This window comes from Hydra viridissima, unplaced genomic scaffold (assembly GCF_058129835.1).
Source record: "Hydra viridissima isolate aposymbiotic clone 2 unplaced genomic scaffold, HvirCarnegie_v1 scaffold_15, whole genome shotgun sequence".
Classification (NCBI taxonomy): Eukaryota; Metazoa; Cnidaria; class Hydrozoa; order Anthoathecata; family Hydridae; genus Hydra; species Hydra viridissima.
Genome location: NW_028324314.1, coordinates 5,526,908 through 5,543,216, shown reverse-complemented (window position 1 = coordinate 5,543,216; position 16,309 = coordinate 5,526,908). Strand labels below are relative to the sequence as shown.

Here is a 16,309-nt window from a genome sequence, read left to right as displayed (position 1 = left end):
AACAATAAAAAAAGTCAACGAGAGAACAATTTAAAAACCACGTCTATTGAACTTGCATGGTTCCTCGCAAAAGAGCAAGTAATCGCCTAATGATAAGAAAATAAATCCAAATTCATAAGTCAAAAGTTTGAAACCTCTATCATCATTTTTAGTATTTATTTTAGAAACTTATTTATCAAAAGCTCTTCTTAGAATCGATGCCAATATTTTTTTTCGTTTTGTCCGACGAAAAAAGTGTTTGGTTAATCTCGTATTTTTTGAGTAAAAAAAAAAAAATTTTTACCATTTAAGCGTTTTTTAAGGGAGCAAAAAAATCTTTCCCATGTTAAATCCTCTTTTTGAATAAAAAAATTAAAAATTTCTAAAGTAACGTTAAGTACTGTTACTGAGTAAAAAAATTTCCGGTAACCTGCATTCAAGTAACCTGTGGATTTTCCGCAAACTTTCACGCAATCTTTGTCAAAGGGATAGAACCTAAGTTATGATAATGACGATGATATTTAGAAGAAAAAAATTCAAAAAATTTGTTGGTAATGCAGTAAAATCTTGCTACAAGGAATCCTTTAAAAAAAAAGTTCATTACACATAATGGTTTGTAAAACGTTGGTTTCTTCTTTTAGTCATTTGTTTTTGCTTCCAGTAAAAAGTGTTTTTTTTTTTTATCATTATATTTTATTACTATTAAAAAGTTTTAAAACAAAAACAAAAACTGAAAAACGTTACAAAATTTTTCATTTTTAATTTTCACGCGAATTCTCAAAACTCCTATTCCTCTTATTCTTCTTTTCGTTTTGTAGTAAAGAAATCACAAGATGAATCACAAGATGAACTTTATCAAGCCTTTGTCAAAGCCTATTCCCATTCATTTTAGTTAGAATTACAATCTCTTTTTAAAAATTTTCTACTTTCATATTTTTATGTTTATTTAAAATGTTTATTAGTTCCACATTAAAAATTTGTCTTAATGCAACCTTATTTTCTTTTAATGGTTTCAACTGTTTTTAATTTAATGAAAACAGGTTTTATTATTTATACATAAATTTCTCATCTGAAAATATAACTTTATATCTAAAAGTTATTATTCAGCAAAACTGCACTAAATAAATAAAATTGCTTCATTTGAAATAAAATGTAATTACTTCAGAGTAAAAAATAGTTAAAATTTCAGAGATTTCAGGAATTTTTATAAAATGTCACCAAATTTTGATGCATCATAGATTTTCTACGTAATGTTTATAAAAGATCTTCAATGTTTACATAAAATGTTTACAAATTAAAAATCTTATGTAACATAAAAAATGATCAGAAAAAGGACATCACTTACAAAAACTTCAAATTTTCCCTTGGAAGAATCATGTTTCGCTTTGCCTCAATTTAGGTGAGCTATAGTTTATAAATTTAGGTGAGCTATAGTTTATAAATTTAGGTGAGCTATAGTTTATAAATTTAGGTGAGCTATAGTTTATAAATTTAGGTGAGCTATAGTTTATAAATTGACAAAATATTTTTGAAGTTTAACTTCTTTTGTCAATTATGTAATAAATACTTAAATGCTCGGGAAAAGAAGTTTATGTAAAATAAATACATACAATATTGATAATTGTATGTAGTTTTTATTTTATTTTACAGTAAGTACGATTTTACATTCAACAGCATTAAAAACTCAACTTTATTTAAGAGGATTTATAATTTTATTTTAGTTTCAAAGGCGATTCTTTTAAATTTATTGTTTTTTAGTTAATTTTTTTAACTTTTTTATGAACGTTTACCTTATTAATAGTCTTTCCATTAAAACACGTGCTTTTAACTGTATGTCAAAGCGTCACAAATGAGTTATGTTAAAACATGGTGGCAAACTTAGTATATTTACAGAACACTTGTTTTACCACAATAACAAACAACTTACTATAATTAATTTAAAAAAAAAAAAAAACTATTTTTGTCTTTATTGTGTGCTTTCAAGGTTTTAAAATGTCGGAAAGTGTTGAGCAAAAAGGTGAACTACTGAGAAGTGCTTTTGAATATGAAGGAAGTGAAAAACAGAATTTGTTGCAATCTACCGAGCACAAGGGAAAATTGTCATGGAGGATGGCAATTTTATTCATAGTTGGAGAAGTGGTTGGTGGTGGTGTTGTTGCCATGGGCGACGCGTCGGCTAATGCAGGTACAAAAGTGTAATATATTTTTAACATTACCCATGAATGATATAAAAAATACAACTTTATATTTCGTATTTTAGGATGGTGGAGTTTGGGAATAATGTTAGTTAGTTTAGGTTCTAATTTATACATGTCTAAAATCTTATCAGAAATTATTACGATTGTTGGAGAAGAAGATAGACATAAAGCTAGAGATCCTTACACAAGAGCCGTTCAACATTCTTTGGGACATATACCCAAAAAAATTTCTCAAGCAATTCTTTACATCTTTACAATTTGCGTGACAACAATTTACTTGCTCATTTCCACTGAACTTCTCATCTCATTTTTTCAAGAGTTTGTTCCAGACTTACTGACGCACTACAAGTTCCGATTTTGGATTTGCATTATAACCGCCTTTTTAATTCCAATCTCGTGGTTTGGATCACCTAGTGATTTTTGGATGGTCGCTTTATTTGCAGTGCTAACAACAACTTGTGCCGCAATCCTCTTCACCACAAACTTGTTTCTACATGCTCCCTCTGACTTAAGCAAAGTACCTGTACGCAAAGTAACACCTGTTACCTTCTTCTTTGGATTCGGGACTATTTTATTTGGTTTTTGTGGGGTTCCATTTTTCCCCAATATACAAAGCGATATGAAAGACGGAACAAAAATGTTTAAATCAGCTTTTATTTCTTATATCATCGTAGCTTTTATTTATATTCCTGTTGGTTTATTGGGGATGATTTTATTGGGTGATAAGGTCAAACCGAATATTATTAATAATGCCCTAGAGCTTTCAAATGTAATTGATGAAAACATGAAAGTTCATTTGAAAAGGTTGGGGTATGCATCTCTTATTCTTCTAGCTGGCCATTTTATTTGTGCTTATAATTTGGTTTTTAACAACATAGCTCAAGACTTAGAAGAGAAACTTAAGATTTCAAGGGGTAAGATTAATTAATATTATTTATTTAAGATTATTTTGATAAAAAAAATAGTAAGATTTTTTGATAAAACATTAAAAAGTTGTTACAGTGAATGTTTAGATTTGCATAAAGTTTGAAGAAGAGAGGCAAGATGATGATAATAATAATAATAATAATAATAATAATAATAATAATAATAATAATAATAATAATAATAATAATAATAATAATAATAATAATAATAATAATAATAATAATAATAATAATAATAATAATAAAACAACAAGAATAACAAGAAGAGAAAGAAGACGAATAATGATAATAAGAATAACACCAACAATAACTACAAAATGCTAATAATTATAATTATAATATTTTATTGGGTTGAATATTTTTAAAACTGAAAAAAATTTAAAGATTAAAAAAATTCCCAGGATTTGGCTGGCAAAGATGCACCATTCGAACGATCTTGGTATTATTCACATTATTATGCGCTCAGTGCATCCCACGATTTGACATTATAGTATCACTCTCTGGTGGGTTGCTGATAAGTCCTCTATCATTTCATATTCCGTCGTTAATGTATTGGAAGCTTAAAGTTAATGCCACTATTTCACAAAAAGTTACACTGGTAGTAATATGTGTGATTGGTACCATCGCTTGCTTTGGGTCAATTTATGCCAACGTTATGAGTTTGTTTCATTTTTACAATAATTAAAGTGTTATACTTAAAATACCTTTAAATGAAATATTTCAAAACTAAATTTTTGTATGACAGTTATTTTTAGCAAAATGTTTATTTCAATAAAAACCTTTCCACTTAACAGTCGCATTAAATGAATATTTGGTAGCTGGAAATTTGTAAAGCTCTGTAAGCTTAAAGTTAACATTAATTTAAATAACAATTAAAAGCTTTGAATTTGCTTAAAACTTATAAAAAAAACTTTCGGATTATGGAAACAAAAACTAAAAAGTTAAAACCCACAGTCGTAGTTTTTGTATTTATTCTATAGCTGTTATTATTATTTTTTTTATCATCAGTGTGTTTAATTATTTTTAAAAAAAAAGCTTGAAAAAAATAAAAACAAATTTCCTTGTTCTTATCTTTTTTTTTTTCACAATTAAATAAGCTTTTTTACTTATTTTTATACATAAGTTTTATTAAATCCTGACAATATAAAAAGTAAATCGAACACTGCACATTTCAAATTTTTCTGATGTTATACTAAGTAAACAAAAACTTTTAAAAAGTGGGATGTGTTTTAAAAAGATTATTTTGTATATCTTTCTAGATATATCCTCTTTATTTCAAACAAAATAATAAATAGATATATCCTATTTATTTCAAACAAAAATTATTTGAACTTAAGGTTTCTTTGAGATGTTTGAAACTTTTTCTGGATTTCTTCAAATCTTTTATTGAGTAATTTTCACGCGTAATGTTTTTGAGTTCATCAGGTTTTAGTATTCAGATGTTCCCTATGCAACCGGAAATTTCATAATAAGTTTGATGATTTCAAAATAAATGCCCCATTGTTACTTTATCGCACGTTATTTGTTATTGTTGATGCAAAAACCTTTGAAAACAAAAAAAAACACCACAAAAGTGAAGATGCGTTGTAAAAATAAGTCAATTGTTGACCTTGCCATGAATGGCACCACGCTCAAAGACATTGCCAAGATACTAAACAAACTTGAATATCGTCTATACTCTAGTTTAACGTCTTCAAATAACTGGTCGTGTTAAGAGGAAGCGTGGCAGTAGTTTGAAGAAAACAGTTTGAACTCCTCAGTTGATCAAGGCAGTCAAGGGCTGAATTTCTCGGAATCCAGTAAGATCAATCAGAAAATGACCAAAGAGCCAACTGTCAGTGAGCACACCATCAAAAATGTGTTCATGAAAGATCTCAAGGCAAAGTTAAGAGTCAGGTTTAAGAAGTGTCCCCCAACTTGGTCCCCCAAGTATCAAAGAAAAAAGGTTTGAAAGGTCAAAAAAACTTCTGAGCTTCCTGAAGAAAAGACTAACTCTTCTCAGATGAAAAATAGTTTATTGTTGATTCTGTCTCAAACAACAGTACCAATTGTTTTATAGTCATCAACCAGTCCAGGCAGTCCCAGAGCATGTAAATATAAATTCAAGATGAAGCTTCCAGTTTTAGTTATGTTTGGTTTGATTTCTTTTGATGGTCTCAAAGTATCTCCGGTCTTCATCAAATCTGGTCAGAAATCGATTCCAATGAATACATCTAAATCCTGGAGAACCTTGGGCATGGTTCTCCAGGATTTAAATGTATTCATTGGAATCGATTTCTGATTTTTTTTTCATCACATTGTTATCTGGAGGGTAGTGGGTTTGTCATGACAAATCCACTACCCTCCAGATTACAATGTGATGTTCCAGTAGGACGGAACACTTTCATATACACCCCAGAGGTGGCTCCAGGAGAACCTGCCAAAAAAAAAAAAAAACTGGTCAAAAGAGCTATGGCACCCTGAATCTCCAGATTTGTTACCTCTTGATGACCATTTTCAGCGTATGTGGAGTTAAGAGCTTCTCAACTTCCTCACAAGTGTCAACTCCCTGAAGGTTGCTATCAAGATAGAATGGGACAAGATAACATCAGTCCTCTACATCAGTTTTTTAGTCCATCTACATTAATTTTTGTCAAAAAATGGATTTTTTAGGAAATTTGTCGCATACAGTGGATTACCATCGTCGGTCAAAGAGGAGCATTTGCATTTATTTTTACTTCACATTCATAAAAATGGTTTATATTTTTTTCGTGTGAGTAAATGGCTGCTGAGAAAAAACTTTACCAAAAACATCAGGAACGTAGTTAATCCATTTTTGTTGACATGGCGAATTATTTCTAGACATGGTAGTGCCAGAGAAAAAAAAGTTTTTTTTTCATTGAGAACGACAGATTATCTTTTGTAAGGTTTATTGACGAGTTGGCAGCTTGTTTGCTTTTGCATGCTGCTCCGATGTATTACGAAATTGCGAAATACATTGACACAGGTTTTGTTAGTTTCTTCCATTGTTGACGCCAGAACAAACAGTTCTTTTCTCTTTTATTGGTGAGTCAGTGTCTAGCTTATCCGTGGTGTTATAAATGGTTCTGCGAGCTATTGCCCGGAGTAAAAAGTGATTCACGATTTCAAATTTTCAAAAATTTTCAAAATTTTTTACAATAAAACTTTGAATGGGTTTTTGAAAAGCTCAATCAAACGCAGCTTGATTTTTTTTTTTTTTAAATCATTCACATTTTAAATACTTTGATTTGAAATTAAAAACTATAAAAAATATAAATACTTCTAAACATTTATTTAGCGCCTTTATAGGATCTCATATGATTTTTAAAAGGCGCGTGATTTTTTTCAGCAAATGTATAACTCGTATAGCTGAATCAAAAGTGGTTTAATCGTTCAACTGGAGATCTTGTTTAACTACGAATTTTTACAGCTCCCAACCGTGATTTCGAAGAAATTGTTTTAAGGTTTTTGCGTCAACAATTGGTAAATATTCACCAATATATTTTCTTGTCCACCACTGCGTATTCGCATTTCCTACTTTAGTAAACTCATACTCGAAATGCTGTGCACGGATATATCTGCAAAAGAAATTTTCTTTCAGTCAAGAAGCAGAAATCAAAATTGAACTGAGAAAAGTAATAAAAAGTAATGAAGAAATTCTTTGTATTAAGAAAAAAATTTGCCTTATTTTTAGAAGAAAACAAAAGCAATAAAACTTTAAATTTTCACTTTGGAGGGTTGCCACCTTCAAAAGGATTAAATGCTATTAATGACGTAACATTTCGGTCATTTTTCAACAACTTTGCTACTAAGTGAACTAACCAAGGATTTTGTTGATAATTCTAAAATAATTCGAAAACCTGAATTCTTGAAAAAATGACCTTTTTTTCACTGATATATGACACTGTTATTCTTATAAAATTTCTAAAGCATAAAAGGAAAATCTACACTTTTTATCATTTTATAGATACCAAATAGTAATATGTACTCACCAAAATTTATACCCACCAAAAATTATAGAAGAAAAAGACACTTACCATAAAGGCAGAAAACCACATGAGCCAGTCCAATCTATAATGATAAGGTGTTATAAAGCATGGTCTTTTCTGCAGCTGACCTGGCTTACAATGAAACTCGTACTCTTCCCATTTTCCACCTAGATTATCAGGAGTGATAGTTGTGTTTCGAGTGCCCTGAATAATCACTTCAGTGCGAACTTTAGTAACACTAAATAAACAAGTGCTTTTCGCTTTTACATAAATTTTAGTTTACAATATCACAATTATACAGTAAAATCAGAAATACAACTGTCAAATCTTTGCATCTTGTACCTTCCGAAGGCTCCGTAAGTATTAACAATTCGAAAGGCGTCAAAAGAAGTATTCATAGATTGCGTACTTGATAAAAGATTTTGAATAACAGGTATGCTGAGAATTGCTATCAGGAGTACTAGTAATGAATCAACAGAGCTACGCAGATACTCGCCTGAAAAAACAGCCACAACCACTTAATATTAAGGAGATAAAATAAAAACTCAAACAGCTTTTTGAGTAACAATTGTTTAAGCTTCAAATGTTTAATTACTCAACAACAGTGAGGTTTAAAATTTTAAACTTGCCCCAGGATTTTCTTTTTTTTGAGTTACTGTTCTGCAATTCTTGGACAAGTAACTTTTTTTGGGAAGAAAATAAAAAAGAGAGGCAATGATCATCAAGGCAGCACATGCTTGGCAAAATTGTTAACCAATTCAGAAAACTCAAATTTCCACTGAGTATGAGAACAACCTAGATAAAAAAAAAAAAAAAGGTCTGCATTATGTAATATATAATATAAAAAAATTATTTAATGATCAGATCATTTGTAAATTTAAGGAATATATCTTTTTAAAATTTAAGACTGTCCCAGAATTAACCCATCAAAAACGTATTTTTAAAAGGAAAAACAGGGTTTACAGGAGAAAAACTAAAACATCAAACCTCAGTTCAAAAAGCAAAAACTATTTTTGTGTTTTAAATATAAAGATATATTTTTCTTCCGGCCTAAAATTTGCATTCCAAGCTGATAAAAATTTTAAAATACCAAAAACAACTAATAATATTTTAACATACAAAATATTTAATTACAACAATAAAACAATGGAAAGTAAATTTCTAAAACTAGTATCACAATCAATGTCTTTGGCCTATGCCTACCTGAAAAAGAATTTGCAGCAAACCAGCAAAAACTCTGAAGTTTCTTGTGAGTAAAAGAAACCAGGGAACAACTAGTTCAACAAAATGATTTGATAGTGTTTCAAATTTATGAAAGAATTCTGGAGTTTGATGAAGATAGTAACTTATAGGATTAGGAACAGGTTGTGTCTAAATTAAAAGATTAACATTTACAAAAGGATTTACCTTAAAAAATCAAATTTAGATATCATTTGTTTTCAAAATATAGAAAAAACACACTTTACCTAAATATTCACAATTGGACAATGAGCTTGGGCCTTTTGAACTCCTAACTTTTGAGTAAACTTTTGTATAAAACAGGTTTTTAAAATTGTTTTCAAACAATTTAAAACTATTACAGGGTGTCCTAAAATTTATCTCCCTGGGTAAAAAAAAATAATATAATCGGGTGTTAAATTTAATACAACCAGATGAGAAAAATATTAATGTAATTGGGTAATAAACTTTAATGGGAACAACTTAAAAAAAAAGTAGTTTGATTCCATGAGTTTTTTTCTGAGTTTTTTCTCTTTTGAGTTTTGAAAAACAAACAGAATACAAGAATAAATCAGATTATTCTTTGGACTAATTTTGAAATAATCAAATGTGAGAATTATTTTCTTAAAGATGTTTTTTTTATGTCAACTTTTATAAGTCATTTAAAACTTATGAATTTACAAAACTTTGATTTAACATAAAAGAAAAACAAAATTCCAGTTAAAAACACCTCAAAGACATATGCAACACACTCCAAACTACAAATGTAAATTTATGTTAATGAAACTACCTGATAATGGTAATTCATGCATGTTAGAAGCCTCCAGCATTTGTCTCCACGGATTTTTATCAACCCCTGAAAAAATATTATTATTCTTAAGTTAATTTTTATAATAGTAAAAATTCTTACACTGCATAAACTAAAAAAATCCAAAACTTTTAAATGGAACAGTAACTCATATAATTATTTCTCTCTTTTTTGTTACCACATAAAAAACCAAAAACAAATTAAAATAAGAAAGATCTAACTAGTTAAACCTAAGGAATTTTCTTTTTTCCTTTAAAAAAAATAAAGGTTTTTTTTTTTACAAATTTTGAAAAAACATTTTTACGTAATTCTAAACTATTAAAATTTTTTTTCTTCCCCATTTTCTTCAAGTTACTGAAATAAAAACAAAATTTTGAAATTAAAGCAAAGGTGATTAGTAGGATTAATTGATTAGAAACACACAAAGAGAGCTATTAAGAGAGCTACTAACAGAGCTACTGATTGCAAACTTTTGATTGCAGATAGTAACGTTTAAACACTGTAACTTGATAAATTTATAAAATTGAGATTTAAAAAAGTTCAAGAGCAAATTTAAATGTTTATTGAATTGCACTTTATTTAGAAACTCACTGCTCCAATCATAATCCTAAATATAAGCCACCTATATGCCCATAGTACAACTTGTGATGTTGGTGTGCTCTTTGGATATTGTTTCAAACTCAATAATGGACAAAAGAATATGGCCAAGAAACCAGTTTCTAGCAACTGTGACTCCCAGCCTTTGTAATAAAAAGAAAAGCTAAAGAAATCTAACATGGAGGGTCATTTTAAAGTTCAGAAAAGGAAGCATTTTCTATAGTAATATTTTACAAAACCAGTATCACAAGACATTAAAAAAAAATTAACTTGAAATGTAAAGTTTGAAAGAATCACATGATTGGTTAAAAAACTTACCAAATTCATACCTGAAAAAAGATAAAGCAACAATCATTTGCTATTAAAATTTTTGAAATTTTTAAAACATATTAAGCGAGAAAAACAAACACATTTTACCACCGCTGTCCTATATTTACTATAGACTGATATATCATCCATAAAGTAAAATTAATAATAATATTTGAAGCTCCCAGGAAGAAAACTACAGCAGATAGTAAAATGCCAACATATGACAGAAAATCCAGCCACCAATCAATAAAATCTTCATTGATGAGTAGTAACATAGAAGGAATACTCAAGAAAGCCTCTGTTTTTGTAGAAAAATGTGTTTTTATACGCTTTAGATATAGATTAGCAGGTAGAAGTCCATGTTTTCCCAACAGTTGCTTATTTTGATTGAGGGCAACCACAAAAGCAACAACTACAAATGTAAAAAAAACTTTGAACTTGTTAAAGTTATGGTGTCATTTTTTTGGTTCTATTTATTTTATTTTTTGTTGTTGTTATTATTTATATAGCAACAATTAAAAAAAAAAATTCAAAAACATTAAAACTTTTTTCCATGCTATATCATAAAAAATATGTGTGAATAAATTATCTAAAAAATGTGTAAAAAAGAAAAAAAAAAAAAAAATCGGTAAAAAACTATGTTTAAATTTAATATTATTCATCTGAAACATCTATGTAAATAACAATGAGAAACAAGACTTGAAAAACTTACAGAAATATAAATATAAGGAAAACTTACAGTATATGAAACCAAGAGATCTAATGAAAATAATCCTAGTTAGCCAATAACTTCCTCTCAGTGTCCCTTCATGTTTCATTGTTGTTTTTTCTAAAACTTTACTATCAGCATTTGGTGCTTCATGCACATTATCTGTTTTTTTGCGTTTCCTTAATCCATCAGCCATTTTTAAAATTCATTTATTTACTTTATTTTTTTTAAAATTAAGAAAGAATTTCAATTTGTATTTTAAAAATAAGTATGCTAAAGATGTCGAGCGCAATTATTTGTTATAATTACACTTAAAAATAAAATAATAAAAAAATAATGAGTTATGATAATTTATTAGCAAAATAAATCTGGATTTTAAAAAAAAAAAAAAATTACTTGAAAATATACTTCAAGTTAACACAAGGAACAAAATTGTGTAAAAAGCACACAACAGAAATAGAATCTGTTGTACAAAAAGTTTTATTCAAATTTAGATAATATAAATTTTTACTATTTAAAAATACATCTTTTTAAATTTAACAAACTTGCAATTCTTTAAAATACAAAAAAAAGTTTTAAATAATCATTTAAGTAATTATGAGTGGATCCAGTTACAAAAGATTCACCTACGTTCTGAAAGAGCAGATCAACTCAGTTGAAGAGCAATTTTACTCTGCATAATATGATACCGTATACATTTGACAAGATTTTTGCAACAATCCTAAAAAAGAAGATTTTTCTCTTTTTTGAAACTTTATGTTTTCATTCTTTTAATTTTATCTAAAAAATTTCTATTTATACTTCTAATTATTCTTTTGTTAGCTTTTTTTTAGTTAACTAAAGTGTTAGCATGAGTAAAAATTATCTAGTTTTACTTTTGATGTAAACTCTATAATTTCTTAAAATTGTTTAAAATTTGATTTTCAAATGATGAACACTTCAGTAGCTAACCAAGGTGATAAATATAACCAAACATCTTTATAATATAAGATTTTGGTTACTTTTTCTAACATTCATTTAAGACATGTTTATATTACTTAAGTATAATTTTGAAAAACTTTTAAAGTTAAAAACACTGTGTTGACTATTAACCACCTTCCATATCTTTCACCCATAATATAATTTGTAAATTGTGAAACAAGATTGCAAAAGTATAATACAACAAATGAGGACACTTTTCAATAGACTATCTTAAAAAAGTGTAAACTTGAGACTGGCAAACTACTAACAAATAGTCAATTACTAATGGATTCCCCATAATAATTTCTATTTTAAAGTTAAATGTTTCATTTGATTATTTTTTCATTAACTAGAAATTTTAATCAACAAAACATGAAAAAAATTCAATTACTTTCTGTTCATGGTGATTTTTCTTCAAGAAGCAGCAACTCGTTTTTCTTTTGCTTTAACTTTCTGAACTAAAGTTAATTAAAACGGTTTTTTTAAATATTTTTATGACTCTAAACAACCAATCATAAAAATCAATATCCATAAAAATGATTCAACAAAAAGATTAACAGACTTTAAGTTTCACAGAGTTACTATGATTACTAATATTTGTAAAATAGATAAACTTAATTAAAGGTTAGTTATAGATATCATAAATACCTGGAACTTGCACTGGAACATCTGGTGAAAAATCTTCAGTTTTATTCAATTCATGTTTGGGAACAGAAGGCAATTCATTAATCTGAAAGTAAGACAAAATTAAATTCAAAAATAAAACTGACTAAAACTTAATGTTTCAACAATCATTTTTATAATTAATAGTTAATTTTTATAATTAAATGTTGCTGCAATTGTTAAAAAAGTTTTATAATTAAATGTTGCTGCAATTGTTGTCATAACACATTGTTGTCATAACACATTGAATGCTCCTGCATTTTTTTTGTTCTCATGATTTATTGTATTGAAAACTGTTATCATTTTTATCAACAATATTATATTGAAATTCAAAACCTTGGTAAGTTCATCAAGTTCTGCTAAAATTTCTTCTTCATCTACTTCTGACAAAACACCCCCAATAAGAGAATTAATTTCCTAAAAAGTATTCATTAAATTAGCATATGCTATAAAAGTTAAAATGTTGGTTTAAAGGAATACAGAATAAACATATACATTTTGGTATTCAACTGCTTCCTTAGTATCATCCATAATTTTCTCAACATCTTCAAGTGACATCATCTGAAACATAAACAAATTTATATTCCATTAACAAAACAAAAAATAAAAAATAAAAAAATAAAAACAAAAAAAAAGAAATAAATTGTAGACAAAATATTTTGTTAAAAGTTGTAATATATTAGCAGCAAATAATTTTATTTTTCAAAAAAATTTTACTTCATGTAACTTTTTAAGAGCTTCATTTCCCTGCTTCAATCCTTCTGCAACTTTGATTTGAATGAGTGAGAATTCAACCTCATGGATCTGAAATGCACAATATTTAAAAATCTCAGAGTTCAACTAATTTTTAAAAGAAAACAGAAGATAGTATAACACCACACCATTTTATCAATATTCTCTAGTTGACTGTCAGTTTTCTGAAGCAGATTTTCCTGATAGCGCTTTTTCTTCAACATCAATTTCGCTTTGCTAAATTGTAACTAAAATCTTTTAACCTTGAAAAAACTGTACAAATATATTATGTATATTTGATTTTTCATCAAAAAAAATCTTTTTTTAATGAAAAAACAAACAAACAAAAAGATTTAAAGCTTCAATACTTTTACTTTTCCTTGGATTGGGTCATCATCTATAGCCATTTTTGACACAAAACAACAAAACTATACAAACATTTTGATAATAGATATCAAATAATAAGCCCACAAAGTAAGTAGTGACCAATAAAAATGACTTAAGTTGGTAATAACCTTATCATATAAGGACAACAAAAGAATTGCTAGGCAAAATGTGTCTTTCATACTTCTTTAGTATTAGATACAACTTTTACAAAAGAAAAACATAAAAATATCAATTAAACATCATGTATTAGTGACCCAAAAAAAAAAAAAAGAAATAAGTTTATAAACTTATCTACATGTTGTTATTTATAGAATATTTGTAAACTGAATTTATTTTTAAGCCTGACCCAAAATGCTTGGTAAGAATCAAACTTTATTGAATTAATCAAATTAATCAAACTTTTTGAACAGTTAAACATTTTACTCACACACACACACACAAACACACACACACACACACACACACACACACACACACACACACACACACAAGAATTATTTGTATGCAATTAACTAGAAAATAAGAAATGTAATTTCAATCTTATCTGACTTTAAACAACTAAGGTCATGTATTTGCAAGTAGAGATTTTTTTGTGTGGTAATTTTATGCTTTTTTTTGTTTTGTTTTGTTTTTTTGTTAGAAGATCATTAAGTCAGTGTTTAAAGAGATTAATATTTTCTAAAGAAAAGAATCAAATTTATATTTACTCTTTTTTGCCATCACTAAGCAACCTCTTTGCAACTTCTTTTTCTTTTTCCAAATTTAAGTTGATCTAAACCAAGAGTAAGAACTTTTTCAGATACATTCATATTGTAGTAGAGATAGGGATAGGGTAAAAGAGATACTAAAATAAGTAAACTGCAAAAATATTGTATATTAGAAAATAACACAAAAAAAAACAAAAAAACAAACAAACCTTCTTTTGATACTGCCTTAACTTATCTCTTTGCTGTTTAAGAGACTAAAAAGAAATTGTTTTTTTGTATATTAATTTTTAGAAAACAGCAAAGTTAAAAAATAAAAATAGTGATAATGCTGATATTCATGATTTATTTTATTGATTAATTTATGTAGGTTTATTTATCTAGATATTAAATAAATTTTCAAGAAAATAAATGTACAAGATCACATACTTATATTAAAACACTATGAATTTTACTCTGAGAAAATATATATGTTTATATGCAGATTATAGAAGTCAAAACTTCGTAAAAAGAATATAATTACCAAAATAGCTTTATCTTGCTCTGTAATTCTGTTTGGTTTTATTTCTTTTTTTGAAAATAAACTTCCCATAATATGCTATACTTATAACCCTAATAGAGGGGGAAAAAATGAAATAGTAAGAGTGTCGCCACATCTAGGTTTAACTATGTTCAAAAGATATTTAAAAAGTTGTTGCAGAAATATGGATCTGTGAAACTGACAGTTATTTCAGTAACTGATAGATACTTCAATGGAATATTTTGATTTTAACTATAAAATTTATGACTAATTTGTAGCAATTCACTATTGTGAAATTTCTGAATCGGATGCATTTTCTAAAAAATTAGCTAAAAAAAGCATTTCTAGGTTAACTAAGAAATCATAAAATAGTAAAATAACAAGATTTATTCAAAATAGTCAAGATAACAGTGGTAGGACTTTCAATGGTCTGTCTACCATATTTTTGGGCAAGAATATTTAAATCTTTGAGATGCCGTATTAATCATTCTTCAATTATCAGTCCAACTTTATAACCTAAAACAACTCACTATGAGAAGGGTGAACTTAAGCTTGGAAGCTTATTGTATGTAAATAGCCATTTTAGTTATTTGCATGTTAATGACTGTTGTTACAGATATAGGCAATTGATATGTTGAAATTTTGAGTTTTAGTTTTAAGTTTAATCGCAACATATAGCTGAAAATCCTAATAATATTTAAATCTAGTATAGTATTGGAAGGTTTAGCTCAAGTTAATATTTATCTAAACCAGCAGATAGACTGCTTTTAGACGGGATATTTTAGTATAATTTGGTCCGAAGAATCGCGCATGCGTATATTCGTGGCAGTTAGGAAAAAGTTACTGGATTTTCCGGTGAAAAGTAAAACCTGAATTCAATTGATAAAACATTCTGAACATTGAAACAGCAATTTTTTTTCAACGAACTTTATTTCATTTATTATATAGCAAGCGGTTAAAAAGTTCAGATTAATTTTAGAAATGAAAAGTTTTTTTTAATGAAAACTGCTGATTAATCATAAATGAAAAAAATGCACTTTACCATCGCTGAAAATTATTGGAAAATCCCCCTTCAACTTATTTCCCCCTCCCCCTCCCCCTAGTTCCGATTTAAAGATTTCATTTTTTAAAAGTAATTAATTTTGCTATACTAATACTGTATAATATTGATATTGTTTTAACCAAAGCATTAAAAAATCTAAAAAAAATCATTTTCTTAAAACTATAGGATACTAGATGAAATGAATATAATGATACTTTTCATCCTATTTTAAAAGCAAGAATCGGTTATGCTTTAATACTTTTTCACATCTTTAAGTCAAGAATAAATACTTTTTTCTAAAGTTCAAATTAAAACCAAGTGATTACCAAACCTTTTTAAGGGAAGAAACTTAATTGAGGAACAGGACTGATGGTAAGTTATATTAATGGTAACTGATGGTAGATTATTAAATGATAACTGATGGTAGATTATTAAATGGTAACTGATGGTAGGTTATTAAACTATAAATTTGAACGGTGAAAAAAATCAAAGGGATACCATTCAAAAAAATTTTAATAAATGTGTAGTTAAGTTATTTAATAAAATGAAGAAGATTTAAACAAATAAA

The 16,309-nt window shown here is 27.5% G+C and overlaps 2 protein-coding genes and 1 pseudogene across 4 annotated transcripts; 1 reads left to right on the top strand and 2 right to left on the bottom strand.

Annotated features, from left to right (window-relative positions):
• The first annotated feature begins 1,275 nt into the window (after positions 1-1,275).
• Positions 1,276-3,894, top strand: LOC149878362 (uncharacterized). 2 transcript variants are annotated; one of them, XM_090073271.1, is made up of 4 exons: positions 1,276-1,378; positions 1,964-2,164; positions 2,240-3,091; positions 3,505-3,894. In XM_090073271.1, the coding sequence occupies exons 2-4, from the start codon at positions 1,972-1,974 to the stop codon at positions 3,786-3,788; spliced, it is 1,329 nt and encodes a 442-aa protein (XP_089929397.1). In that variant the 5' UTR covers positions 1,276-1,378; positions 1,964-1,971; the 3' UTR covers positions 3,789-3,894. The 2 variants fall into 2 exon arrangements, with proteins under 2 accessions (XP_089929397.1, XP_089929398.1); XM_090073272.1 differs by lacking the exon at positions 1,276-1,378 and adding an exon at positions 1,380-1,402.
• Positions 3,895-6,374: 2,480 nt separating this feature from the next.
• On the bottom strand, positions 6,375-10,929 carry LOC149878361 (lipase maturation factor 1-like; annotated as a pseudogene). The gene is made up of 11 exons (XR_016447618.1): positions 10,764-10,929; positions 10,133-10,436; positions 10,034-10,044; positions 9,710-9,858; positions 9,101-9,166; positions 8,296-8,463; positions 7,722-7,887; positions 7,435-7,588; positions 7,141-7,330; positions 6,833-6,945; positions 6,375-6,681 (listed from the first exon to the last, which is right to left on the bottom strand). The product of XR_016447618.1 is annotated as a lipase maturation factor 1-like (transcript).
• Positions 10,930-11,062: 133 nt separating this feature from the next.
• On the bottom strand, positions 11,063-14,815 carry LOC145193601 (charged multivesicular body protein 6-A-like). Its single transcript, XM_090072943.1, has 10 exons — positions 14,703-14,815; positions 14,392-14,436; positions 14,183-14,247; positions 13,238-13,325; positions 13,074-13,160; positions 12,852-12,917; positions 12,693-12,773; positions 12,342-12,423; positions 12,085-12,151; positions 11,063-11,454 (listed from the first exon to the last, which is right to left on the bottom strand). The coding sequence occupies exons 1-9, from the start codon at positions 14,769-14,771 to the stop codon at positions 12,108-12,110; spliced, it is 627 nt and encodes a 208-aa protein (XP_089929069.1). The 5' UTR covers positions 14,772-14,815; the 3' UTR covers positions 11,063-11,454; positions 12,085-12,107.
• Positions 14,816-16,309: the final 1,494 nt, after the last annotated feature.

Coding starts and splice junctions, on each gene's coding strand:
- LOC149878362 (XM_090073271.1), top strand. CDS start 1,972: ATGTCGGAAAGTGTTGAGCAAAAAGGTGAACTACTGAGAAGTGCTTTT. Junction 2,165..2,239: donor CGACGCGTCGGCTAATGCAG/GTACAAAAGTGT, acceptor TTCGTATTTTAG/GATGGTGGAGTTTGGGAATA. Junction 3,092..3,504: donor GAAACTTAAGATTTCAAGGG/GTAAGATTAATT, acceptor AAAAATTCCCAG/GATTTGGCTGGCAAAGATGC.
- LOC145193601 (XM_090072943.1), bottom strand. CDS start 14,771: ATGGGAAGTTTATTTTCAAAAAAAGAAATAAAACCAAACAGAATTACA. Junction 14,437..14,702: donor AGCAAGATAAAGCTATTTTG/GTAATTATATTC, acceptor ATTTCTTTTTAG/TCTCTTAAACAGCAAAGAGA. Junction 12,774..12,851: donor AAGCAGTTGAATACCAAAAT/GTATATGTTTAT, acceptor AATACTTTTTAG/GAAATTAATTCTCTTATTGG.